Source organism: Bos javanicus, chromosome 18, assembly GCF_032452875.1.
Source record: "Bos javanicus breed banteng chromosome 18, ARS-OSU_banteng_1.0, whole genome shotgun sequence".
NCBI lineage: Eukaryota > Metazoa > Chordata > Mammalia > Artiodactyla > Bovidae > Bos > Bos javanicus.
This window is the reverse complement of record NC_083885.1, coordinates 63152187-63179715: the sequence shown is the minus strand read 5'-3', so window position 1 is coordinate 63179715 and position 27529 is coordinate 63152187. Positions and strand designations below refer to the sequence as shown.

The following is a 27529-nucleotide window of genomic DNA, read 5'->3' as shown; positions in this document are numbered from 1 at the left end:
TGAGGCTCTTTCCTGTCTATGAACAACAGCTGAACTGGATGTATGTCTGCCCTTGGAGTCCTGAAACAGCTGGGCCATTTTGTCCCACTTTGGAGTTGATTGTTCTGGACACGCCCCTCACTCAAGCATTCTGGAGTGTGGAAGTCCCTACTTGACATATTTTGTGTTCATCTGAGTATCTAGGAAGCAAGGTGGTCCACCTTTTCAGGCAGAACAAAGCCCCCTCCCATAAAAACACCACAGTCACCTTTACACACGTTATCTTTGTGTACATGTGTGGTCCTTGGATTGGAAAGGGAGGAAGAGAGAGAGACAGAGAGAGTGTTGTGTGTGCAAAGTTTCCACTCAGAGTCATGAAATAATTTCAGATGAGGAAGAGTCAGAGAAAGACAAATATCACATGATACCATTTATTTGTGACATCTAAAAAAATGAACTTATTTACAACACAGACTCACAGAGAATGAACTTACAGTTACCAGGGGGGATAGTGTTAGGGGGAGGTTAGATTGGAAGTTTGGGTCTTACATATACACACGGCTATATTAAAAATGCATAACCACAGGGACCTCCTGTATAAAACAGATTTTCTACTTAATATTCTATAACTACCTAAGTGGGAAAAGAATTTGAAAAGTAATAGATGCTTGTATATGTATCACTGATTCACTTTGTTGTACATCTGAAACTAACACAGTTAGTTTCTTAATCACATATATTACAATATAGAATTTTTTCTTATTTTCAAAGAGCCATAATATGCATGTCTGGTCCTTTCATAAGAATGCAGAATAAAAGTCTCTATTAATGAGTCTTTAATTGGCAACCTGCACTGAGCCTGACATATGAGGTGGGAACATGTGATTTCTCTTCTTTGAAGAGTTAAGGTTAATGAGATTTATGAGCTTGGGAAAAGCATCCTGCATGGTATACACTGAAGCACCGTTTCTACTTCCTAAGGCAGCAAGATCTGTCTGAATCCTCTTAGGTTTACAGTGTTTAGGGAAACAAAAAGTGATGATTGGGTCATGAGCCGTGCTCCATGATGCGGCTCAAGTCAGAGTTCCATCCCTGGAGTGAGAAGAGGCTGGCTATCTTCCCATGTGACATGACCCAGGCAGACTGTATCAACACCGCCCGCTTCCGCATCCTGTGACTCTGTCAGCTTTGCTCAGTTGTGCCTCCTGTCTCAAAGAAGCAGAGCCATGCGCCCCACACTCCTCAGCCTCCTGAGTCTCGGTGAGTCCAGAAAGACACGGTCAGAGAGGGTTATGGTTGAAATTGGGAGGTCCTCACACCACTGACCAGGTTCTCTGGATGAGGGTGCAGGGAGCATGGGGTCCATCAGGACAAGCAATCTCTGACATGCTTTTCTTTCTAGGATTCTGTGTGAGTCTGAGGATCTGGGCAACTGTAGGTGAGTCCTCCCCATCCCTTATTTCTCTGTTCAACAGAGCATTTGGGGCTGATGCAGATGACACTGGGGGCTGGGGTGAGACACTTGTCAGTACAGTGAGGGCTGCATGCCCTGTGGATCCCAGGTCCTCCTATTGGCCTTGATACTCATCTTCACTCTCCCCAGAGGTTAGCCCAGCTCTGGACTCTGGACCTGAAGGCACAGTGTGAAGTCTGGGAGCTGGAAGCTAGGCCCACTGTGTGCCATTTCTATCATGAGAGGGGAGCAAGAGGCTGCATCCCACAGACCCTCCCCTACAAGCTGGCTCCTGGCACCTCCAACCAGCCCTTAACAACAGGGTCTGCAGGACCGCCTGCTAGACCTGACCCCAGGGAAGGGTCTGGTCATCAGGCAGGGCCACCTTGACCTTGTCCCACATTTTATGTGTGATTGTAGGTTAGCTAACAAAGGAGTGAGGTTCAAGGTTTACTTCTTTTTAGTCAAGTGCCTTTTTCAGTGCTTAGTTGTGTTAGTGTTAGTCGGTCGAGTCTGACTCCTTTCTACCCCACGGACTGTAGCTCACCAGGCTCCTCTGTCCATGAAATTCTCCAGGCAAGAATATGGAGGTGGTTGCCATTTCCTTGTCCAGGGGATCTTGCCATCTCAGGGACTGAACTCTGGTCTCCTTCTTTGCAGGAAGATTCTTTACCGTTTTGAGCTACAACAAATGCAACAGGGAAGTCCTTTCGCTTCTTGTCCATGCATCAGTTTTTCTGTGGTGTTTTATTTGCCTTCATCATGCAGCTTGCGAGATCCGAGATCTTAGTTCCCTGATCAGGGATCAACTTGGGCCCTTGGCAGAGAAAGTGCCAAGTCCTAACCACTGGACTGCCCAGGAATCCCCAGGTGTTTTGTGTTTTGAGAGAAAGGTTTTCAACATTTTGTCAACCCAAAGAGTGATTCATGTCCTGAGAATTTCCATGATGTCCATCCTGGATTGACTGTGTCTCTGTCTGTCCCCAAGCCCCAGGTGTCCTTGAGCATCAGGGTGATGCATTTTAGGGGAGGAGAGTTCAAAGAATTAAAGGGGAAGCCCACCCACGAGAGCAGTGGGGAGAGCTGACTGTTCCCATTTTCTTCTCAAAGCCTGTGTCTCCTTCTCTCCTAGGTGAATATGTGAAGCTGTCTTTGTCCACCTGGCCAAGCCCCGTGGTTCCCTTAGGACAGACTGTGACTCTTCAGTGTCACTCCCGTTCTCCACTTAAGAGATTCATACTGTTCAAAACAGATGGGAGAAGGGGTTTGCCTCAGTTCCAGGGATATTATTTCAACAACTTCACCCTTGGCCCTGTGACCAGAGAACATGCCGGGTCCTACATGTGTTCTGGAGCCTACTGGTCTGCACACAGTGATCCCCTGCAGATTGTGGTCACAGGTAGGAGGGGTGCAGCCCAGCCGGGTACAGGCGTGCCTGCAGGCAACCCTTCCCTAGGTCCAAGTCCCAGTGCAGCCGAAAACTTCCTCAGGATTCCCAGCCAGGACCGAACCAGGAAAGAGAACCCACTCTGAGAGTTTAAACTCAGGGTGTCGAATAGAGGGATGGGGTGCCCCAGCTCAGGAAGGAGGAGCCTCCCTAGGCATGAGTTAGACAGGATGCTGCCACTGCCTGCCAGCAGGGAGGATGGGGCACGACCCTGATCCAGCACCTGCCACCCAGTAGACAGCTGTAATCCCATATGAAGGAGCTGAAGCTCCAGGGAGGAGTCCCAGGAATGTCTCCAGAGACATGAGGTGGGGTCACAGGTGGGGAAATGTTCTCTTTTCTCCACCTCCACCCCAACGTCCTGCAGTCATCGCCCACATTCTAGATGAGTGTGAAAGGAGCCAGGGTATCATCCTCAGACCCACCCCAGCCCCCACCACGCATATTAGGGATGGGATGAAGCTGAGAGCATGGCCACCCACTCAGTATTCTCAACTGGAGAATCCCATGGACAGAGGAGACTGGCTGGCTACAGTCCATGGAGTTGCACAGAGTTGGACTCAACTGAAGTGACTGAGTATGCATGCATGAACCCGAGAGCAGATCCAACAGCTAAAGAGCTTAGAATGAGCACAGAGGAGGCTGGAGGTCTTGAGCAAAGAGAAACATGAGCCAGAAGGAAAAACATGAGCCAGAGCCTGAGTACAAGGCTAAAGAGAATGCAACAAAACACACAGGAAGGGTAACTGGCTCCTCTGGCAAATGGGGAGGAGTTTTACACCTTCAGATGTCAGGGGAATGGCCAAGGTGGGGTGACTCACTGAAGCTCACAACCTCTTTGCTCCTAGGTGTGTTCACAAAACCCTCCATCTCAGCCCACCCAGGACCCCTCGTGCAGGTGGCAGAGAATGTGACCCTCCGCTGTCACTCACCGGTGGTGTGTGACAAGTTTATCCTGCACCAGGAAAGCAGCACAGGGCATTTCCAGAGACGTGGAGAGATGCTCACTAGTGGGCATGCCCCAGCTGACTTTGTCATTGGCCCTATGACTTTGGCAAGTGCGGGCACCTACAGATGCTACAGCTCACTCAGCAGCTCCCCCTATGAGTGGTCAGCCCCCAGCGACCCTGTGGACATTGTCATCACAGGTGAGTGTGGCCAGACCAGTCCCTTCTGCTCTCTGTGTCACAGAAGGTCTGGTGTCCAGTCCAGCATCAGTCCCGGGAGAGAATGACAGGCGTGTAGCGACACTCACAAACTCGAGAGAGGGAACAAACCAGAGAGAGGAGGTGTGAACATGAAAGGGAAAAGAGAACAGAGACTGTGCCATGTGCTAAGGAGAAGACACAGCCGGTGACAGAGTGAAGGAGCAAGAACGTGATAGACGACCAACAGAGAAAAATGTACCAGGGCAGGGACCCGGGCAATTCCCCGGCTCAGGCAGCCAATGATGGTTGGTTGAGGGGTTGATTTCCTGCTTTCATGTCAGAGCTCCCTTCCTCTGTCAGCAGCACACTGTGGTACCAGACGCCCTTGCAGTCTGGCCCTTGTGTGATCGAGTTGAATGTCAACACCCTGAAGTTGCTCAGCCTCGTGGCTTAACTGTCCTTCTGCAGAAAGAGATGGGGAGATATCCCTCCAACCCTCCCCGCTAAGGAGTCCCTTCCAGCCCCTGGGGGTGGGCAGGGCAGTGCTGAACATGCCCTCAGAAAGAGGTGGTCCAAGATCCTGTGAGATTCTGGCAATTTTCACTCCATTATCTCTTCTTCTGGGTCAATGCCATGTTTTCTGATGGTCTCCAGCAGTAGTTAGTAGGTTCCGTTTATTTCAAGAGAACCGCACATCTGGTTGATTTTTTAAATTTATTTTATCTTATTTATGTTTGTTGAAGTTTAGTTGATTTCAGATGTTGTTAATTCCTTTTGTACAACAGAGTGATTCAGTTATTCATGTACATATATTCTTTCTTTTAAAAAGGATATTAAGTGACACTCCATTTTTAAAGTTATTTCTCTATTTTTCCCTGTGCTGGGTCTCCCTTAGTGGGGCTTTCTCTCCTGGCGGTAGGCGGCCTTCTCATTGCAGTGCTTCTCTTGTTGCACACTTCCGGTTAGTACTATACTTAGGACTAGAGTTATTTTGTGCTCTAAGGTCAAGGTCCTCCTTGTCCTCCTTGTCCTCCTTCCAGGTCGGTCCAAGAAACCCTCTCTCTCAGCCCAGGGGGGCCCCGTGGTGAGGTCAGGAGAGAACGTGACCTTGGTCTGCAGCTCCGAGAGAGCCTTTGACCAGTTCCATCTGCTCATGGAGGGTGAGGACCTTGGGCGACTGCTCGCTGGAGGGCGGGGCCACCGCGGAGCCCTCCAGGCAGAGTTCCCTCTGGGTCCTGGGATCCCGGCCCACAGCGGGATCTACAGGTGCTATGGCTCTTTCACTGGCTCTCCCTACTCGTGGTCAGACTCCAGCGACCCACTGTTCCTGTCTGTCACAGGTGAGAAACCTCTTCCTGGCCCATGCTTTGTTGTTCCTGTTCAGTCGCTATGTTGTCCAACCCTTTGCCACCTTGTGGACTGCAGCACGACAGACTCCTCTGTCCTTCACTATCTCTTCCACATGGATCACAGCCTTAAGTGGTGAAGGGGCCTTTCGTACCTTACTGAAGCTATGAGCCAGTCATGCAGGGTCACCCAAGCCTGAAGGGTCATAGTGAAGAGTCCTGACAAAATGTGGTCCCCTGGAGTTAAAAGTGGCAACCCATTCCAGTATTCTTGCCTGGAGAACCCATGAAGAGTCCCGTGCTTTACAATATAGAAAATGAGATAGTACTGGGCAAAAAGTCCATTTGGGTTTTTGCATAACATGTTACTGTATGATGAGCTCTATATCAAGGGCTCCATGCTGGTGTTAGGGGAACCTTTGGGCTTCTGGAGAAACAGAGGCAATGAGAACCAGAGAGGAACACAGATCGTATATGGCATCTCAACCCTCTTTCACCTCCTGTATGGATGCTCCACATCAGAGTCCTGTCTATCCATGCAAATAAGGAAAAGGGTCAGAGTAGACCCTGGAGGAGGAGAGGCTGGGCTCATTCGGGAAGATCAGAGATTGCATTGGCCACTTGCTCTTAAAGTTTTCCCAGAAGCATCTCTGACATACAGGTGGTTTCCCAATTAAGGAGCATAAATACTCATTCCTGGAGCAGAGAGAATGTCTCTTGCTTACAGCTGTGTTTCACCACCAGGCATATCTTTCCTGCCTCCTTCCACCATCCCTTCTCCAGGATGGAGGGTCTACTCAACTCATTCACAGGGAGGGACCAGAAGCTCTCCCCTCCACCGTCAGTGCTCTGAGGGATGACAGAGTCAAAGGCAGGCAGGAGGTCAACCTTCCAGAAACAACATTCCTCCTTCAGTCAGTATGAGGAAGGTTACTGTTCATCCCTTCTCTCTTTTTTTCCCCAAGGATCCACTACAAGTATTTGCCCATCAACCATGGAACCACACACCACAGAAGGTAAGCAAGATGGTCTCCTATCTCAGCAAATTTATGAGAAGACAGAGGGGTCCTGTGTGAGTGTTGGCTTGCCACCTCCCAGCTCTGTGACTTTGGGCTCCTCAATGTCCCTGTCATGTCAGGATTTAAGACTGTGGTCTGCCTAGAACCAGAGGGGACATTGAGCTTCTCATGCTCTGTGACTGGGAATTTCTAAATTGAAGACAGTGGATCAGAGTGACCTAACCCCATGCTTAAGGGAGATGCTTACCCTCCCTCCACCAGGATCTTTGGGGATGGATGGCGGGGCAAGCAGAGAATTTTAGGGAGCACCTTATATATGTGTTATTCCTCTTAGTTTTTGTGAACTAAGCATTCCACAGGTCAGAAATAAAAGTGTCATAACTTCATGAGTTTCCATTCGAGATCTATGTGGATGGAGGGGAAAATGTATTGTGGATTAAAGGGTCACATTCATCCAAAAACACCAGGCCTTGTCACATGGGGCAGCAGAGATAAACTGCATCGGTGCCTGGGGTCCTGGTTTCAGACCTCTGCTGGTCTTGCATGGCCTCCTTACTTCATCCACTGCTAGCATCTCTCCTGGATGCTTTGGTACCTCCTGGGAAGTGGAGACCATACTGATCAGATTGAGAGCTGCTGGCACACTTTGACACAAGGATACAATAACTCCTGTGTGTAGGGGCAGGGTGTATGCAATGAATAACCAGACCTTCTTCTGTTGGCTTTTTGGCAGAAGCATGGCTTCCTCAAGACCACTCCAGCCAGCTGCACCTTCTCCTTAGGCTCTCCGTAGCCTTCATCTATACCAGCATCTTCCTCGCTGTTCTTGTCTGTCACTGGTTACCCATAAAGTAAGTATGACGAGCCAGACTGTCACTGGTGGTCTACGCAAAATCGTAAGTATGAAGGAGGGAAGCACAGTGTCATCTGACCCAGGGGGAGGTGGACTCATAGCAGAGAATGGTGTTTTCACTTCCTGTAGGTTAAAAACTGATTTCCATTGTTGTAATCCCTGAATGAATATCTTTCAGAGACCCATGGGACCCTGTTCTTTTTATGAAAATCTGTGTTAATTTATTCTTAGCTGCATCAGGTCTCAGCTGCAGCATGGGGGATCCTCACTGCAGTGCTGGGGTGCAGTTCAAGGCTCCAGAGCTCACAGGCTCAGCAGTTGCAGCATTGAGGATAGTTGCTTCAAGGCATGTGGGATCTCAGTTCTCCCACCAGAGACAGAACCCATGCTCCCTGAACTGGAAGGTTGACCCTTACTCCCTAGGCCACCAGGGACATTCCAAGCCCTGTTCTTCCTTTCAACCACAGCCATCTGTTCTTCTCCCATGTATGATCTTGGGAATCTACTGATACGCATTAGAGGATGGTCCATAACAGAAGATGTAGGATGGGCTCCATGGTTTTCCACACATTCCTGAGAGAGAGAGTCCATCAGTGCTGGGATTATATATGGAATGTTTTTTGTGTGTGTGTGTGTGTGTGTGTGTGTGTGTGTGTGTGTGTTTTAATTTAGTGGAGTAGACAGACTTAGCAACCTGGGGCACACCTCTGCTTTTTTGGGTTTTGATGTCCCTACCAAAGATATGGAGGTCTAAAAGAATCGCCCCCACCCCAAGAGCCGTCTCTCTTCCATTCCCAGATGTTGCCATCATGGAAGGAGAGCCCAAATAAGACAGGACAGTGAATGGCGAGGTGAGTCCTCCTAGCCCACCCTTGTCATAGCCCAAACCCCTCCAATCCCCAATGCCCCCACTTTCAAAGATCACATTTCATTAAATCATTCACATCTCCTTCCTCTCAGGACCCATCAACAGAGGATGTGATATTCGTCCACTTGAACTACAGGACCCTCTCTGAGAGATTGTTCACTCCCACTCCCCTGAACCACATGCACCTCTTCGCTGAGACCAGTATCTATGAGGAATTCGATGTAAACCAAGACCACGCTGACCCTGACCAGGCCCCATCCTTTGAGTGCACAGAGTGTTATAAATTGAAGAGCTAGATCTCTTTTTAGAAGGGTTCCTCCGTGGGCACTCCTTCTCCTCCTCCAATGCAGCCCCGCAGCTCTGCAGTCAAGAGTAGATTCCAAGAATTATAGGATCGTCTTCAAAAATCCCACCAAATCTTAGGAATCCCCTGGCTATTCTAATACTCTATTTTAACTATGTAACCTTTTGGGAGAAGTTACTCTAATAAATTGCACATACTGAGTAGATTACCATGATCATCCTATTTTTTTTGAAAATTCCAGTAAAGCATAAAAATTGCAAGTTGAGTCTTCAAATTATTCAGTTTAAAATAAAAGAAAGCCTTTTAAAAAAAAACCTGTGTTCAGTAATAGTTTACAAGGATGAACTTGTTTACAAGACAGAAACAGACTTGGAGACTTGGAGAACAAATTTAGAGTTACAGAGGGAAAGGATGAGTGGAGAGATAGATTGGAAGTTTAAGAGTGACATGTGCACACTGCTATATTTAAAACAAAATGCTTCCCATGAAACAATAATAAAAGCAATGCAAGAAAGAAAAAGCAATGCAAGTTGGCCAAATAAAAAGATGAAGTATATTCTGTTTGAGATATCCAGTGTGGTGCCACTTGCCATATGAGGCTGTGTGTCTGTGTGCTAAGTCGATTCAGTCATGTCCGACGCTTTGCAAACGTATGAGGCTGTGGAGCTGGCTAGGCTCCCTGTGCATGGGATTCTCCAGGCAAGAATCCTGGAGTGGGTTGCCATTCCCTTCTCAAGGGGACCTTCTTGACCCAGGGGTCTAACCCACGTCTCTCACGTCTCTTGCATTGGCAGGCGGATTCTTTACCACTGACCCATCGGGGAGCCCCTTCAACCTTTTCCAGCTGTGTGCACTGAGGGTGTTGGGGTTCCCGGGGTAGAAACAAGACAACAAGATCCCCCTCAGTCTGGATCCGCACTGGCCAATAAAGTACTTACCCAGCCACCCGGTACAGACAATGACTCTACACATATAGGAAGCAAAGCGTTCAGTTCTTCAGTCACACCCACCACATTTCAGGTGCTCAGGAGCATCTTGTGGCCACGTGCTATGGTGCTGGACAGAGCAGATGTTTAAAAAGTCCCCTCATCACAGAGAATTCTACTGGACATTCCACTCCAGATCACTGAGGGCTGCAGAGAGAACACTTGCCCCAGGGAGGCTTTGCGTGTGTTGTGTTAATGCATCGATATTTGCATGTTTTGTCTCTTTTGCTTCTCTTCACCAAAGCCAAGGATTTGAGAATCTTGTGCCTTTTAAGTTATCAACTGTTGGCACAATGTGGCTTGGCTCAACCAAGCGGAGGGCTGAACAGGATAACACCATGAGGACCCCGGTGTGAACTGAGGTCGCCAATGGGGTGAAATTCAAGCTCCATGGAGCCTTAGTTGCTCACTGAGCTGTCTGTGTGTGATGTCTCTCCTGGCTTAGAACTAAGCCACCCAAGAACTCTTTTACCAAGAAATGTTAGATCACTTAAAGTGAAGACATTCTGGGTCTCCTGTGTTGCTACTGTCACTGTTTCCATTTTTCCCCTAATTATCTTTTTTTTTTTTTCCTTTGGGCCTTTAGGTGCAGGAACAGATGTCATGATCTTCATTTTTCTGAATGTTCACAGTGTAGACATGAACCCCAGTTATTCTCATATATCTTCTTTTTAAAATATATTTGAATGTTAGCATTTGATGCCGCATTCTGCAGAATCTGAATTCTTCAAACAGCTAAAGAAGATGGGTTTACCTGGGTCATGGGTGTCTTTGTACTGTGTGGCACCAATGCCTGGTACACAGTAGGTGCTCTGCAATAATTTATGAACTGACTGAAGATGAGAAGTAAATTCCATAACAGAACGGGTGCTATCCAAAAGTCTACAAGCAATAAATGCTGGAGAGTGTGTGGAGTAAATGGAACCCTCTTACACTGTTGGTGAGAATGCAAGCTACTACAGCCACTATGCAGAACAGTGTGGAGATTCCTTCAAAAACTGGAAATAGAACTGCCTTATGACCCAGCAATCCCACTGCTGGGCATACACACCGAGGAAACCAAAATTGAAAGAGACACATGTACCCCAATGTTCATCACAGCACTGTTTATAATAGCCAGGACATGGAAGCAAACTAGACGTCCATCAGCAGACAAATGGATAAGAAAGCTGTGGTACATATACACAGTGGAGTATTACTCAGCCATTAAGAAGAATACATTTGAATCCATTCTAATGAAGTGGATGAAACTGGAGCCTATTATACAGAGTGAAGTAAGCCGGAAAGAAGAACACCAATACAGTATACTAACGCATATATATATGGAATTTAGAAAGATGGTAATGATAACCCTATATGCAAGACAGCAAAAGAGACACAGATGTATAGAACAGTCTTTTGGACTCTGTGGGAGAGGGCAAGGGTGGGATGATTTGGGAGAATGGCATTGAAACATGTATAGTATCATATAAGAAACGAATCACCAGTCCAGGTTCGATGCATGATACAGGATGCTTGGGGCTAATGCACTGTGATGACCCAAAGGGATGGTATGGGGAGGGAGGTGTGAGGGGGGGTTCAGGATGGAGAACATGTGTACACCCATGGTGGATTCATGTTGATGTATGGCAAAACCAATACAATATTGTATAGTTGACAAAAAACATTATGTTTGTTCCAAGTATTTAGAACTGAAATTTTAAAAAATACCATTTACAATAGCAACAAAAAATGAAATACCTAATTATAAATCTAACATGATATGCACATATCTATGTCCAGAAGACGATCAAACAGTGTGGGAAAAAATCAAATAAAATCTAAGTAAATGAAAAAAAAATAAAATAAAATTTCAAAAAAATAATAATAATTTATGAACTGACCCAAGATGAGAAGTCAATTCCATTTCTGGAAGGAACTGGGAAAATAAACTTATGAGTCCTAGTTGGAGCCAGACTGTCGACGCTGACTCAGGATGAGAACCTGGGTCCCACCCTCTAGAGCAGGGGGTCAGACCAGCAGAAAGAGAAAGAGCTGAGACCTCAGGTCTGGGCTGAGATGTCTCCTGAGCCCTGCCTGGAGACATCTGTGCTGGGTCCATGGAGGGGTTGCCCCCTCCGCAGCTCCACAGCTGTGGGAACCCCAAGGGGTGGCAGCAGCCCCCCAGGGACCACATCCTGTTTGTCCTCTAGGGCCCTGTGGTCTCCTCATCTGTACAGGGCAGGGGCGGGTGGGGCGCCTGGGCGCTCAGAGCTGCAGACATGCCTTCCATCCTCTCTGAGGTTGTCCTCCTTGGCCAGATGTGCAGGGCAGGGAGGTGACCGCAGGAGGGCACGGGACACCCACCCTGCCCCCAGTTCACGGGAACCACAGGGCTTGGGCAGCTTGAGGGGCCAGGGATCTTTTTTGGGAGAGAATCAGCCCAAGTTTTCAGTGGCAAATCTCTCACTTCCAGGGCTGAGTCTGGGCCAAGGGACCCTGAACCCTGCAGGTGTGTTCTCCTGGGTCTCCTGGGACCCATATCTCACTTGAGTCCCAGGAACTTGGTGGGGGGCAAGGCAGGGCATTGGGATTCTAGAGTGATGCTGGTGAAATCTGGAAGGACTCCTGAGCTGAGCTGGGGAGTGAGGGGTGGGGAAGTCCAGGGACTCAGCCTCTGACTTCCTTCCAGGGACCTTTCACAAACTCACCATCTGGGCTGAGACTCTTTTGGGCAGCTCAGGGTGCCCATGTGAATACACTGTATGCAGAGTTAGAATGTGAGAGTGAGTACACAGACCATCAGGGAGTATGCTGCAGTTGGCCTGCACTATTTGGAGAAGGAAATGGCAATGCATTCCAGTATTCTTGCCTGGAAAATCCCATGTACATTGGAGCCTGCCAGCCGACAGTCCATAGGGTTACAAAGAGTCAGACGCGACTGAGTGACTTCATTTTCTTTCATTTTATTTTAAAACTTATTTATTTCACTGGTTCCATTTTTAATCTCATCGTATACATATTTTATTGAAGTGTAGTTGACTTACAATGTTTCAGGTGCACAGCAAGGTGATTTTCAATTATACAAATATGCAGACATTATTTTTCAGATTATTTTCCATTTTAGGTGATTACAAGATATTGACTATAGTTCCCCATGCTATACAGTAAATCTCTGTTGCTTGTTCCATATCTTTTTTTAAAATTAGAAATCTAGCATTGTATTCATACTTCTATTTTTAAATTTATGGTATATACCACTTCTGTGTTATACTACACTGAGAGTGAAAGCATGATGCCAAAATCCCACCATGTCCATGTTAAGGTAAATGGAAAACAATGGCAATGTTAATTGAGGGGAGGAAATACTGAATCGCATTATGTTACTGGTGGGCATTCCTGGTGACTCAGGGGATAAAGAATCTGCCTGCAACGCAGGAGACTTGAGTCAACCCCTCAGTTGGGAAGATCTCCCAGAGAAGGAAATGGCAACCCACCCCAGCATTCTTGCCTGGAGAACCCCCATGGACAGAGGAGCCTGGCAGGTTGCAGCCCATGGGATCACAAAGAGCCAGACACGACTGAGGGACTAAACTATTCTCAAGGGTCTGAACTTGAAAGGTATAACACTTTCCCATTCGTATAGAGATAATAAGTGGCAGAACAGACAGAACCTTTTGTCTTGTCAGGGGCTTAAAGGGACATTATGACCAGACCTGCAAGGACAGCTTCAAGAACAAAGGATTCCAGAATTAAAGGATTTCCCCAGTGGAGGGGACATAAGTATAGCTATGGCTGATCCATGTTGATGTATGGCAGAAGCCATCACAGTACTGTAATTGCCCTGGAGCCGATTATACAGAGTGAAGTAAGCCAGAAGGAAAAACACCAATACAGTACAATAATGCATATATATGGAATTTAGAAAGATGGTAACGATAACCCTGTATACGAGACAGCAAGAGACTCAGATGTATAGAACAGCCTTTTGGACTCTGTGGGAGAGGGAGGGTGGGATGATTTGGGAGAATGGCAATGAAACATGTGTAATATCATGTAAGAAATGAATCGGCAGTCCAGGTTTGATGCAGGATACAGAATGCTTGGGGCTGGTGCACTGGGATGACCCAGAGGGGTGGTATGGGGAGGGAGGTGGGAGGGGGGTTTAGGATTGGGAACACGTGTACACCCGTGGCAGATTCATGTTAATGTATGGCAAAACCAGTACAATATTGTAAAGTAATTAGCCTCTAATTAAAATAAATAAATTTAAATTTAAAAATTAATTAATTAAGGGGAAACAAAGCTTGCAACAGGACTCCTCTGGTGGTCCACTGATTGGGAATCTGCCTGCCTATGTGGGGGACATGGGCCCGATCCCGGGAATGGGAAGATTCCACATGCCTCGGGGCAGTTCAGCCCGTGGGCCACAAGCCCACATGCCTAGAGCAGGTGCTCCACAACAAGAGAAGCCACGGTGATGAGAGACCCTGCACACAGCAAAGAGCAGCCCCACTTCCTGCAAATAGAGAAAGCCTGTGTGCAGATTGATGACCCAGCACAGCCATTAATTAGTTAATTAAAACACTGCAACAACCATCAACACCTCCTCCTCTTTTAGTGTATGTGTGTGTGTGTGTAAGTGTGAAAGTGTGAGTTCATGTGTGGGTATTTAATCTGTATTGTTCCCTCTTCTCCTTGGAATTTTCTTCCCCATGGGCTAGGGTTATTTTACATTCAGTAAACACTGTTTGACCATCCCTCTCACTCCCAAAAAAGCCCATCTAACTCAGGTAAGATGATTCTTTGGGGCACAAGTTCACAATCTCCTTGGTCTGCTGGCTTTCCAAATAAAGTCACTATTCCTTTCCTGAGGACCTCATCACTCTGTCCCTTGACAAACAATCTGAGGTTGGACTCAGAACACATTCATGAGATTAGCAGAGGTGTCATTCATTTTAGACAAAATCCATAGACGTCACTCTCACAATTGATATCTGTGGTTTAAAAGAAGATACGCAGATGGCCAACAGGCATATGAAAAGATGCTCAGCATTGCTCATTAGTAGAGAGGCAAATCGACACTGCAAGGAGGTACCACCTCAAACCGATCAGAATAGCCATCATTAGACAGTTGATGAATAACATGCTGGAGAGGGTGTGGAGAAGAGGAAACCCTCTTACACTGTTGAGGGGACTGGAAACTGGTGCAGCCACTGTAGAAAACAGTATGGAAGTTCCTCAAAAAAAGTAAAAACAGAGTTTCCATATGATCCAACAATTCCAATCCCGAGCATATATCTGGAAAAAACTATACCTTGAAATGATTCATGCACCCCTATGTTCATAGCAGCAAAACTTACAATAGCCAAGACATGGAAACAGCCTAATTGTCTAATTGTCTCAGACATTTAAATGAATACCACTCAGACATTTAAAAAATGAAATCATGCCATTTACAGCAGCATGGAAGAACGTGGAGATTAACATATTAAGTGAAGTAGACAGAAAGAGAAAGACAATTTTATGTCATATCACCCATATGTGAAATCTAAAAGGAACATATCAATGAAACAGGAACAGACTCACAGACATAGAGAACAGGCTTGTAGTTGCCAAGGAAGGAAGCACTGGGAGCTTGGGATTAGCAGATGAAATCTATTTATACATAGAATGGATAAATAATGAGGTCCTACAGTATGCCACAGGGAATTTTATTCAGCATCTTGGCATAAATCATATTGGAAAAGAATATATATGTCAAGCTGAATCAATTTGCTGTACAGCAGAAATGGACTATACTTCAATAATTTGTTTTAATTTTTAAAAATTTGTGTTATCTGTATCTGCAATGAAACATTACATGGCAGTAATAATGCACAAACAGAAAGGACAAATAATGCAGGTCAATTCTGAAAAACGATATTAAGTAAATAAAAGGAAATTTTAAGAAGTGCGATTATACTGTTACTCCATTACATACATAATGATCAAGAGGAGACCAGATTTATTACTTACAAAGCATCACTAATCTTAACGACCCCCACCCCCAGTAAAATGGTGTGGGATTGCTGCCCTTACTGAGGCTCTTTCCTGTCTATGAACAACAGCTGAACTGGCTGTGTGTCTGCCCTTGGAGTCCTGAAACAGCTGGGCCATTTTGTCCCACTTTGGAGTTGATTGTTCTGGACACGCCCCTCACTCAAGCATTCTGGAGTGTGGAAGTCCCTACTTGACATATTTTGTGTTCATCTGAGTATCTAGGAAGCAAGGTGGTCCACCTTTTCAGGCAGAACAAAGCCCCCTCCCATAAAAACACCACAGTCACCTTTACACACGTTATCTTTGTGTACATGTGTGGTCCTTGGATTGGAAAGGGAGGAAGAGAGAGAGACAGAGAGAGTGTTGTGTGTGCGAAGTTTCCACTCAGAGTCATGAAATAATTTCAGATGAGGAAGAGTCAGAGAAAGACAAATATCACATGATATCATTTATTTGTGACATCTAAAAAAATGAACTTATTTACAACACAGACTCACAGAGAATGAACTTACAGTTACCAGGGGGGATAGTGTTAGGGGGAGGTTAGATTGGAAGTTTGGGTCTTACATATACACACGGCTATATTAAAAATGCATAACCACAGGGACCTCCTGTATAAAACAGATTTTCTACTTAATATTCTATAACTACCTAAGTGGGAAAAGAATTTGAAAAGTAATAGATGCATGTATATGTATCACTGATTCACTTTGTTGTACATCTGAAACTAACACAGTTAGTTTCTTAATCACATATATTACAATATAGAATTTTTTCTTATTTTCAAAGAGCCATAATATGCATGTCTGGTCCTTTCATAAGAATGCAGAATAAAAGTCTCTATTAATGAGTCTTTAATTGGCAACCTGCACTGAGCCTGACATATGAGGTGGGAACATGTGATTTCTCTTCTTTGAAGAGTTAAGGTTAATGAGATTTATCATGAGCTTGGGAAAAGCATCCTGCATGGTATACACTGAAGCACCATATCTACTTCCTAAGGCAGCAAGATCTGTCTGAATCCTCTTAGGTTTACAGTGTTTAGGGAAACAAAAAGTGATGATTGGGTCATGAGCCGTGCTCCATGATGCGGCTCAAGTCAGAGTTCCATCCCTGGAGTGAGAAGAGGCTGGCTATCTTCCCATGTGACATGACCCAGGCAGACTGTATCAACACCGCCCGCTTCCGCATCCTGTGACTCTGTCAGCTTTGCTCAGTTGTGCCTCCTGTCTCAAAGAAGCAGAGCCATGCGCCCCACACTCCTCAGCCTCCTGAGTCTCGGTGAGTCCAGAAAGACACGGTCAGAGAGGGTTATGGTTGAAATTGGGAGGTCCTCACACCACTGACCAGGTTCTCTGGATGAGGGTGCAGGGAGCATGGGGTCCATCAGGACAAGCAATCTCTGACATGCTTTTCTTTCTAGGATTCTGTGTGAGTCTGAGGATCTGGGCAACTGTAGGTGAGTCCTCCCCATCCCTTATTTCTCTGTTCAACAGAGCATTTGGGGCTGATGCAGATGACACTGGGGGCTGGGGTGAGACACCTGTCAGTACAGTGAGAGCTGCATGCCCTGTGGATCCCAGGTCCTCCTATTGGCCTTGATACTCATCTTCACTCTCCCCAGAGGTTAGCCCAGCTCTGGACTCTGGACCTGAAGGCACAGTGTGAAGTCTGGGAGCTGGAAGCTAGGCCCACTGTGTGCCATTTCTATCATGAGAGGGGAGCAAGAGGCTGCATCCCACAGACCCTCCCCTACAAGCTGGCTCCTGGCACCTCCAACCAGCCCTTAACAACAGGGTCTGCAGGACCGCCTGCTAGTCCTGACCCCAGGGAAGGGTCTGGTCATCAGGCAGGGCCACCTTGACCTTGTCCCACATTTTATGTGTGATTGTCGGTTAGCTAACAAAGGAGTGAGGTTCAAGGTTTACTTCCTTCTTTTTAGTCAAGTGCCTTTTTCAGTGCTTAGTTGTGTTAGTGTTAGTCGGTCGAGTCTGACTCCTTTCTACCCCACGGACTGTAGCTCACCAGGCTCCTCTGTCCATGAAATTCTCCAGGCAAGAATATGGAGGTGGTTGCCATTTCCTTGTCCAGGGGATCTTGCCATCTCAGGGACTGAACTCTGGTCTCCTTCTTTGCAGGAAGATTCTTTACCGTTTTGAGCTACAACAAATGCAACAGGGAAGTCCTTTCGCTTCTTGTCCATGCATCAGTTTTTCTGTGGTGTTTTATTTGCCTTCATCATGCAGCTTGCGAGATCCGAGATCTTAGTTCCCTGATCAGGGATCAACGTGGGGCCTTGGCAAAGAAAGTGCCAAGACCTAACCACTGGACTGCCCAGGAATGCCCAGGTGTTTTGTGTTTTGAGAGAAAGGTTTTCAACATTTTGTCAACCCAAAGACTGATTCATGTCCTGAGAATTTCCATGATGTCCATCCTGGATTGACTGTGTCTCTGTCTGTCCCCAAGCCCCAGGTGTCCTTGAGCATCAGGGTGATGCATTTTAGGGGAGGAGAGTTCAAAGAATTAAAGGGGAAGCCCACCCATGAGAGCAGTGGGGAGAGCTGACTGTTCCCATTTTCTTCTCAAAGCCTGTGTCTCCTTCTCTCCTAGGTGAATATGAGAAGCTGTCTTTGTCCGCCTGGCCAAGCCCCGTGGTTCCCTTAGGACAGACTGTGACTCTTCAGTGTCACTCCCGTTCTCCACTTAAGAGATTCATACTGTTCAAAACAGATGGGAGAAGGGGTTTGCCTCAGTTCCAGGGATATTATTTCAACAACTTCACCCTTGGCCCTGTGACCAGAGAACATGCCGGGTCCTACACGTGTTCTAGAGCCTACTGGTCTGCACACAGTGATCCCCTGCAGATTGTGGTCACAGGTAGGAGGGGTGCAGCCCAGCCGGGTACAGGCGTGCCTGCAGGCAACCCTTCCCTAGGTCCACGTCCCAGTGCAGCCGAAAACTTCCTCAGGATTCCCAGCCAGGACCGAACCAGGAAAGAGAACCCACTCTGAGAGTTTAAACTCAGGGTGTCGAATAGAGGGATGGGGTGCCCCAGCTCAGGAAGGAGGAGCCTCCCTAGGCATGAGTTAGACAGGATGCTGCCACTGCCTGCCAGCAGGGAGGATGGGGCACGACCCTGATCCAGCACCTGCCACCCAGTAGAGAGCTGTAATCCCATACGAAGGAGCTGAAGCCCCAGGGAGGAGTCCCAGGAATGTCTCCAGAGACATGAGGTGGGGTCACAGGTGGGGAAATGTTCCCTTTTCTCCACCTCCACCCCAACGTCCTGCAGTCATCGCCCACATTCTAGATGAGTGTGAAAGGAGCCAGGGTATCATCCTCAGATCCACCCCAGCCCCCACCACGCATATTAGGGATGGGATGAAGCTGAGAGCAGGGCTACCCACTCAGTATTCTCAACTGGAGAATCCCATTGGCAGAGGAGCCTGGCTGGCTACAGTCCATGGAGTTGCACAGAGTTGGACTCAGCTGAAGTGACTGAGTATGCATGCATGAACCCAGGAGCAGGTCCAACAGCTAAAGAGCTTAGAATGAGCACAGAGGAGGCTGGAGGTCTTGAGCAAAGAGAAACATGAGACAGAAGGAAAAACATGAGCCAGAGCCTGAGTACAAGGCTAAAGAGAATGCAACAAAACACACAGGAAGGGTAACTGGCTCCTCTGGCAAATGGGGAGGAGTTTTACACCTTCAGATGTCAGGGGAATGGCCAAGGTGGGGTGACTCACTGAAGCTCACAACCTCTTTGCTCCTAGGTGTGTTCACAAAACCCTCCATCTCAGCCCACCCAGGACCCCTCGTGCAGGTGGCAGAGAATGTGACCCTCCGCTGTCACTCACCGGTGGTGTGTGACAAGTTTATCCTGCACCAGGAAAGCAGCACAGGGCATTTCCAGAGACGTGGAGAGATGCTCACTAGTGGGCATGCCCCAGCTGACTTTGTCATTGGCCCTATGACTTTGGCAAGTGCGGGCACCTACAGATGCTACAGCTCACTCAGCAGCTCCCCCTATGAGTGGTCAGCCCCCAGCGACCCTGTGGACATTGTCATCACAGGTGAGTGTGGCCAGACCAGTCCCTTCTGCTCTCTGTGTCACAGAAGGTCTGGTGTCCAGTCCAGCATCAGTCCCGGGAGAGAATGACAGGCGTGTAGCGACACTCACAAACTCGAGAGAGGGAACAAACCAGAGAGAGGAGGTGTGAACACGAAAGGGAAAAGAGAACAGAGACTGTGCCATGTGCTAAGGAGAAGACACAGCCGGTGACAGAGTGAAGGAGCAAGAACGTGATAGACGACCAACAGAGAAAAATGTACCAGAGCAGGGACCCGGGCAATTCCCCGGCTCAGGCAGCCAATGATGGTTGGTTGAGGGGTTGATTTCCTGCTTTCATGTCAGAGCTCCCTTCCTCTGTCAGCAGCACACTGTGGTACCAGATGCCCTTGCAGTCTGGCCCTTGTGTGATCGAGTTGAATGTCAACACCCTGAAGTTGCTCAGCCTCGTGGCTTAACTGTCCTTCTGCAGAAAGAGATGGGGAGATGTCCCTCCAACCCTCCCCGCTAAGGAGTCCCTTCCAGCCCCTGGGGGTGGGCAGGGCAGTGCTGAACATGCCCTCAGAAAGAGGTGGTCCAAGATCCTGTGAGATTCTGGCAATTTTCACTCCATTATCTCTTCTTCTGGGTCAATGCCATGTTTTCTGATGGTCTCCAGCAGTAGGTAGTAGGTTCCGTTTATTTCAAGAGAACCGCACATCTGGTTGATTTTTTAAATTTATTTTATCTTATTTATGTTTGTTGAAGTTTAGTTGATTTCAGATGTTGTTAATTCCTTTTGTACAACAGAGTGATTCAGTTATTCATATACATATATTCTTTCTTTTAAAAAGGATATTAAATGACACTCCATTTTTAAAGTTATTTCTCTATTTTTCCCTGTGCTGGGTCTCCCTTAGTGGGGCTTTCTCTCCTGGCGGTAGGCGGCCTTCTCATTGCAGTGCTTCTCTTGTTGCACACTTCCGGTTAGTACTATACTTAGGACTAGAGTTATTTTGTGCTCTAAGGTCAAGGTCTCCTCCTTCCAGGTCGGTCCAAGAAACCCTCTCTCTCAGCCCAGGGGGGCCCCGTGGTGAGGTCAGGAGAGAACGTGACCTTGGTCTGCAGCTCCGAGAGAGCCTTTGACCAGTTCCATCTGCTCATGGAGGGTGAGGACCTTGGGCGACTGCTCGCTGGAGGGCGGGGCCACTGCGGAGCCCTCCAGGCAGAGTTCCCTCTGGGTCCTGGGATCCCGGCCCACAGCGGGATCTACAGGTGCTATGGCTCTTTCACTGGCTCTCCCTACTCGTGGTCAGACTCCAGCGACCCACTGTTCCTGTCTGTCACAGGTGAGAAACCTCTTCCTGGCCCATGCTTTGTTGTTCCTGTTCAGTCGCTATGTTGTCCAACCCTTTGCCACCTTGTGGACTGCAGCACGACAGACTCCTCTGTCCTTCACTATCTCTTCCACATGGATCACAGCCTTAAGTGGTGAAGGGGCCTTTCGTACCTTACTGAAGCTATGAGCCAGTCATGCAGGGTCACCGAAGCCTGAAGGATCATAGTGAAGAGTCCTGACGAAATGTGGTCCCCTGGAGTTAAAAGTGGCAACCCATTCCAGTATTCTTGCCTGGAGAACCCATGAAGAGTCCCGTGCTTTACAATATAGAAAATGAGATTGTACTGGGCAAAAAGTCCATTTGGGTTTTTGCATAACATGTTACTGTATGATGAGCTCTATATCAAGGGCTCCATGCTGGTGTTAGGGGAACCTTTGGTCTTCTGGAGAAATGGAGGCAATGAGAACCAGAGAGGAACACAGATCGTATATGGCATCTCAACCCTCTTTCACCTCCTGTATGGATGCTCCACATCAGAGTCCTGTCTATCCATGCAAATAAGGAAAAGGGTCAGAGTAGACCCAGGAGGAGGAGAGGCTGGGCTCATTCGGAAAGATCAGAGATTGCATTGGCCACTTGCTCTTAAAGTTTTCCCAGAAGCATCTCTGACATACAGGTGATTTCCCAATTAAGGAGCATAAATACTCATGCCTGGAGCAGAGAGAATGTCTCTTGCTTACAGCTGTCTTTCACCACCAGGCATATCTTTCCTGCCTCCTTCCACCATCCCTTCTCCAGGATGGAGGGTCTACTCAACTCATTCACAGGGAGGGACCAGAAGCTCTCCCCTCCACCGTCAGTGCTCTGAGGGATGACAGAGTCAAAGGCAGGCAGGAGGTCAACCTTCCAGAAACAACATTCCTCCTTCAGTCAGTATGAGGAAGGTTACTGTTCATCCCTTCTCTCTTTTTTTCCCCAAGGATCCACTACAAGTACTTGCCCATCAACCATGGAACCACACACCACAGAAGGTAAGCAAGATGGTCTCCTATCTCAGCAAATTTATGAGAAGACAGAGGGGTCCTGTGTGAATGTTGGCTTGCCACCTCCCAGCTCTGCGACTTTGGGCTCCTCAATGTCCCTGTCATGTCAGGATTTAAGACTGTGGTCTGCCTAGAACCAGAGGGGACATTGAGCTTCTCATGCTCTGTGACTGGGAATTTCTAAATTGAAGACAGTGGATCAGAGTGACCTAACCCCATGCTTAAGGGAGATGCTAACCCTCCCTCCACTAGGATCTTTGGGGATGGATGGCGGGGCAAGCAGAGAATTTTAGGGAGCACCTTATATATGTGTTATTCCTCTTAGTTTTTGTGAACTAAGCATTCCACAGGTCAGAAATAAAAGTGTCATAACTTCATGAGTTTCCATTCGAGATCTATGTGGATGGAGGGGAAAATGTATTGTGGATTAAAGGGTCACATTCATCCAAAAACACCAGGCCTTGTCACATGGGGCAGCAGAGATAAACTGCATCGGTGCCTGGGGTCCTGGTTTCAGACCTCTGCTGGTCTTGCATGGCCTCCTTACTTCATCCACTGCTAGCATCTCTCCTGGATGCTTTGGTACCTCCTGGGAAGTGGAGACCATACTGATCAGATTGAGAGCTGCTGGCACACTTTGACACAAGGATACAATAACTCCTGTGTGTAGGGGCAGGGTGTATGCAATGAATAACCAGACCTTCTTCTGTTGGCTTTTTGGCAGAAGCATGGCTTCCTCAAGACCACTCCAGCCAGCTGCACCTTCTCCTTAGGCTCTCCGTAGCCTTCATCTATACCAGCATCTTCCTCGCTGTTCTTGTCTGTCACTGGTTACCTATAAAGTAAGTATGACGAGCCAGACTGTCACTGGTGGTCTACGCAAAATCGTAAGTATGAAGGAGGGAAGCACAGTGTCATCTGACCCAGGGGGAGGTGGACTCATAGCAGAGAATGGTGTTTTCACTTCCTGTAGGTTAAAAACTGATTTCCATTGTTGTAATCCCTGAATGAATATCTTCCAGAGACCCAGGGGACCCTATTCTTTTTATGAAAATATGTGTTAATTTATTCTTAGCTACATCAGGTCTCAGCTGCAGCATGGGGGATCCTCACTGCAGTGCTGGGGTGCAGTTCAAGGCTCCAGAGCTCGCAGGCTCAGCAGTTGCAGCATTGAGGATAGTTGCTTCAAGGCATGTGGGATCTCAGTTCTCCCACCAGAGACAGATCTCATGCTCCCTGAACTGGAAGGTTGACCCTTACTCCCTAGGCCACCAGGGACATTCCAAGCCCTGTTCTTCCTTTCAACCACAGCCATCTGTTCTTCTCCCATGTATGATCTTGGGAATCTACTGATATGCATTAGACGATGGTCCATAACAGAAGATGTAGGACGGGCTCCATGGTTTTCCACACATTCCTGAGAGAGAGAGTCCATCAGTGCTGGGATTATATATGGAATGTTTTTGTGTGTGTGTGTGTGTGTGTGTGTGTGTGTGTGTTTTAATTTAGTGGAGTAGACAGACTTAGCAACCTGGGGCACACCTCTGCTTTTTTGGGTTTTGATGTCCCTACCGAAGATATGGAGGTCTAAAAGAATGGCCCCCACCCCAAGAGCCGTCTCTCTTCCATTCCCAGATGTTGCCATCATGGAAGGAGAGCCCAAATAAGACAGGACAGTGAATGGCGAGGTGAGTCCTCCTAGCCCACCCTTGTCATAGCCCAAACCCCTCCAATCCCCAATGCCCCCACCTTCAAAGATCACATTTCATTAAATCATTCACATCTGCTTCCTCTCAGGACCCATCAACAGAGGATGTGATATTCGTCCACTTGAACTACAGGACCCTCTCCGAGAGATTGTTCACTCCCACTCCCCTGAACCACATGCACCTCTTCGCTGAGACCAGTATCTATGAGGAATTCGATGTAAACCAAGACCATGCTGACCCTGACCAGGCCCCATCCTTTGAGCGCACAGAGTGTTATAAATTGAAGAGCTAGATCTCTTTTTAGAAGGGTTCCTCCGTGGGCACTCCTTCTCCTCCTCCAATGCAGCCCCGCAGCTCTGCAGTCAAGAGTGGATTCCAAGAATTATAGGATCGTCTTCAAAAATCCCACCAAATCTTAGGAATCCCCTGGCTATTCTAATACTCTATTTTAACTATGTAACCTTTTGGGAGAAGTTATTCTAATAAATTGCACATACTGAGTAGATTACCATGATCATCCTATTTTTTTGAAAATTCCAGTAAAGCATAAAAACTGCAAGTTGAGTCTTCAAATTATTCAGTTTAAAATAAAAGAAAGCCTTTAAAAAAAAAAAACCTGTGTTCAGCAATAGTTTACAAGGATGAACTTGTTTACAAGACAGAAACGGACTTGTAGACTTAGAGAACAAACTTAGAGTTACAGAGGGAAAGGATGAGGGGAGAGATAGATTGGAAGTTTAAGAGTGACATGTGCACACTGCTATATTTAAAACAAAATGCTTCCCATGAAACAATAATAAAAGCAATGCAAGAAAGAAAAAGCAATGCAAGTTGGCCAAATAAAAAGATGAAGTATATTCTGTTTGAGATATCCAGTGTGGTGCCACTTGCCATATGAGGCTGTGTGTCTGTGTGCTAAGTCGATTCAGTCATGTCCGACGCTTTGCAAACGTATGAGGCTGTGGAGCTGGCTAGGCTCCCTGTGCATGGGATTCTCCAGGCAAGAATCCTGGAGTGGGTTGCCATTCCCTTCTCAAGGGGACCTTCTTGACCCAGGGGTCTAACCCACGTCTCTCATGTCTCTTGCATTGGCAGGCGGATACTTTACCACTGACCCATCAGGGAAGCCCCTTCAACCTTTTCCAGCTGTGTGCACTGAGGGTGTTGGGGTTCCAGGGGTAGAAACAAGACAACAAGATCCCCCTCAGTCTGGATCTGCACTGGCCAATAAAGTACTTACCCAGCCACCCGGTACAGACAATGACTCTACACGTATAGGAAGCAAAGCGTTCAGTTCTTCAGTCACACCCACCACATTTCAGGTGCTCAGGAACATCTTGTGGCCACGTGCTATGGTGCTGGACAGAGCAGATGTTTAAAAAGTCCCCTCATCACAGAGAATTCTACTGGACATTCCACTCCAGATCACTGAGGGCTGCAGAGAGAACACTTGCCCCAGGGAGGCTTTGCGTGTGTTGTGTTAATGCATCGATATTTGCATGTTTTGTCTCTTTTGCTTCTCTTCACCAAAGCCAAGGATTTGAGAATCTTGTGCCTTTTAGGTTATCAACTGTTGGCACAATGTGGCTTGGCTCAACCAAGCAGAAGGCTGAACAGAATAACACCATGAGGACCCCAGTGTGAACTGAGCTGGCCAATAGGGTAAAAATCAAGCTCCATGGAACCTTAGTTGCTCACTGAGCTGTCTGTGTGTGGTGTCTCTCCTGGCTTAGAACTAAGCCACCCAAGAACTCTTTTACCAAGAAATGTTAGATCACTTAAAGTGAAGACATTCTGGGTCTCCTGGGTTGCTACTGTCACTGTTTCCATTTTTCCCCTAATTATCTTTTTTTTTTCCTTTGGGCCTTTAGGTGCAGGAACAGATGTCATGATCTTCATTTTTCTGAATGTTCACAGTGTAGACATGAACACCAGTTATTCTCATATATCTTCTTTTTAAAATATATTTGAATGTTAGCATTTGATGCCACATTCTGCAGAATCTGAATTCTTCAAACAGCTAAAGAAGATGGGTTTACCTGGGTCGTGGGTGTCTTTCTACTGTGTGGCACCAATGCCTGGTACACAGTAGGTGCTCTGCAATAATTTATGAACTGACTGAAGATGAGAAGTAAATTCCATAACAGAACGGGTGCTATCCAAAAGTGTACAAGCAATAAATGCTGGAGAGTGTGTGGAGTAAATGGAACCCTCTTACACTGTTGGTGAGAATGCAAGCTACTACAGCCACTATGCAGAACAGTGTGGAGATTCCTTCAAAAACTGGAAATAGAACTGCCTTATGACCCAGCAATCCCACTGCTGGGCATACACACCGAGGAAACCAAAATTGAAAGAGACACATGTACCCCAATGTTCATCGCAGCACTGTTTATAATAGCCAGGACATGGAAGCAAACTAGACGTCCATCAGCAGACAAATGGATAAGAAAGCTGTGGTACATATACACCGTGGAGTATTACTCAGCCATTAAGAAGAATACATTTGAATCCATTCTAATGAAGTGGATGAAACTGGAGCCTATTATACAGAGTGAAGTAAGCCGGAAAGAAGAACACCAATACAGTATACTAACGCATATATATGGAATTTAGAAAGATGGTAATGATAACCCTATATGCAAGACAGCAAAAGAGACACAGATGTATAGAACAGTCTTTTGGACTCGGTGGGAGAGGGCGAGGGTGGGACGATTTGGGAGAATGGCATTGAAACATGTATAGTATCATATAAGAAACGAATCACCAGTCCAGGTTCGATGCATGATACAGGATGCTTGGGGCTAATGCACTGTGATGACCCAAAGGGATGGTATGGGGAGGGAGGTGTGAGGGGGGGTTCAGGATGGAGTACATGTGTACACCCATGGTGGATTCATGTTGATGTATGGCAAAACCAATACAATATTGTATAGTTGACAAAACATTATGTTTGTTCCAAGTATTTAGAACTGAAATTTTAAAAAATACCATTTACAATAGCAACAAAAAATGAAATACTAATTATAAATCTAACATGATATGCACATATCTATGTCCAGAAGACGATCAAACAGTGTGGGAAAAAATCAAATAAAATCTAAGTAAATGAAAAAAAATAAAATAAAATTTCAAAAAAATAATAATAATTTATGAACTGACCCAAGATGAGAAGTCAATTCCATTTCTGGAAGGAACTGGGAAAATAAACTTATGAGTCCTAGTTGGAGCCAGACTGTCGACGGTGACTCAGGATGAGAACCTGGGTCCCACCCTCTAGAGCAGGGGGTCAGACCAGCAGAAAGAGAAAGAGCTGAGACCTCAGGTCTGGGCTGAGATGTCTCCTGAGCCCTGCCTGGAGACATCTGTGCTGGGTCCATGGAGGGGCTGCCCCCTCCGAAGCTCCACGGCTGTGGGAACCCCAAGGGGTGGCAGCAGCCCCCCAGGGACCACATCCTGTTTGTCCTCTAGGGCCCTGTGGTCTCCTCATCTGTACAGGGCAGGGGTGGGTGGGGCGGCTGGGCGCTCAGAGCTGCAGACATGCCTTCCATCCTCTCTGAGGTTCTCCTCCTTGGCCAGATGTGCAGGGCAGGGAGGTGACCGCAGGAGGGCACGGGACACCCACCCTGCCCCCAGTTCACGGGAACCACAGGGCTCGGGCAGCTTGAGGGGCCAGGGATCTTTTTTGGGAGAGAATCAGCCCAAGTTTTCAGTGGCAAATCTCTCACTTCCAGGGCTGAGTCTGGGCCAAGGGACCCTGAACCCTGCAGGTGTGTTCTCCCGGGTCTCCTGGGACCCATATCTCACTTGAGTCCCAGGAACTTGGTGGGGGGCAAGGCAGGGCACTGGGATTCTAGAGTGATGCTGGTGAAATCTGGAAGGACTCCTGAGCTGAGCTGGGGAGTGAGGGGTGGGGAAGTCCAGGGACTCAGCCTCTGACTTCCTTCCAGGGACCTTTCACAAAC

At 47.2% G+C, this 27529-nt stretch overlaps 2 protein-coding genes and 1 long non-coding RNA gene across 3 annotated transcripts; all 3 read left to right on the top strand.

Moving 5' to 3' along the window:
• Positions 1-3414: 3414 nt before the first annotated feature.
• LOC133231113 (killer cell immunoglobulin-like receptor 2DS2) lies at positions 3415-5685 on the top strand. Its single transcript, XM_061389367.1, has 2 exons — positions 3415-4027; positions 5068-5685. The coding sequence occupies exons 1-2, from the start codon at positions 3547-3549 to the stop codon at positions 5511-5513; spliced, it is 927 nt and encodes a 308-aa protein (XP_061245351.1). The 5' UTR covers positions 3415-3546; the 3' UTR covers positions 5514-5685.
• Positions 5686-7137: 1452 nt separating this feature from the next.
• On the top strand, positions 7138-8588 carry LOC133231114 (uncharacterized). The gene is made up of 3 exons (XR_009731036.1): positions 7138-7243; positions 8044-8096; positions 8206-8588. It is a non-coding gene; the product is annotated as an uncharacterized LOC133231114 (long non-coding RNA).
• Positions 8589-16139: 7551 nt separating this feature from the next.
• On the top strand, positions 16140-22639 carry LOC133229488 (putative killer cell immunoglobulin-like receptor-like protein KIR3DX1). Its single transcript, XM_061385854.1, has 7 exons — positions 16140-16705; positions 16848-16883; positions 18035-18301; positions 19198-19497; positions 20522-20821; positions 21793-21905; positions 22580-22639. The coding sequence occupies exons 1-7, from the start codon at positions 16672-16674 to the stop codon at positions 22637-22639; spliced, it is 1110 nt and encodes a 369-aa protein (XP_061241838.1). The 5' UTR covers positions 16140-16671.
• The last annotated feature ends 4890 nt before the right edge of the window (positions 22640-27529 follow it).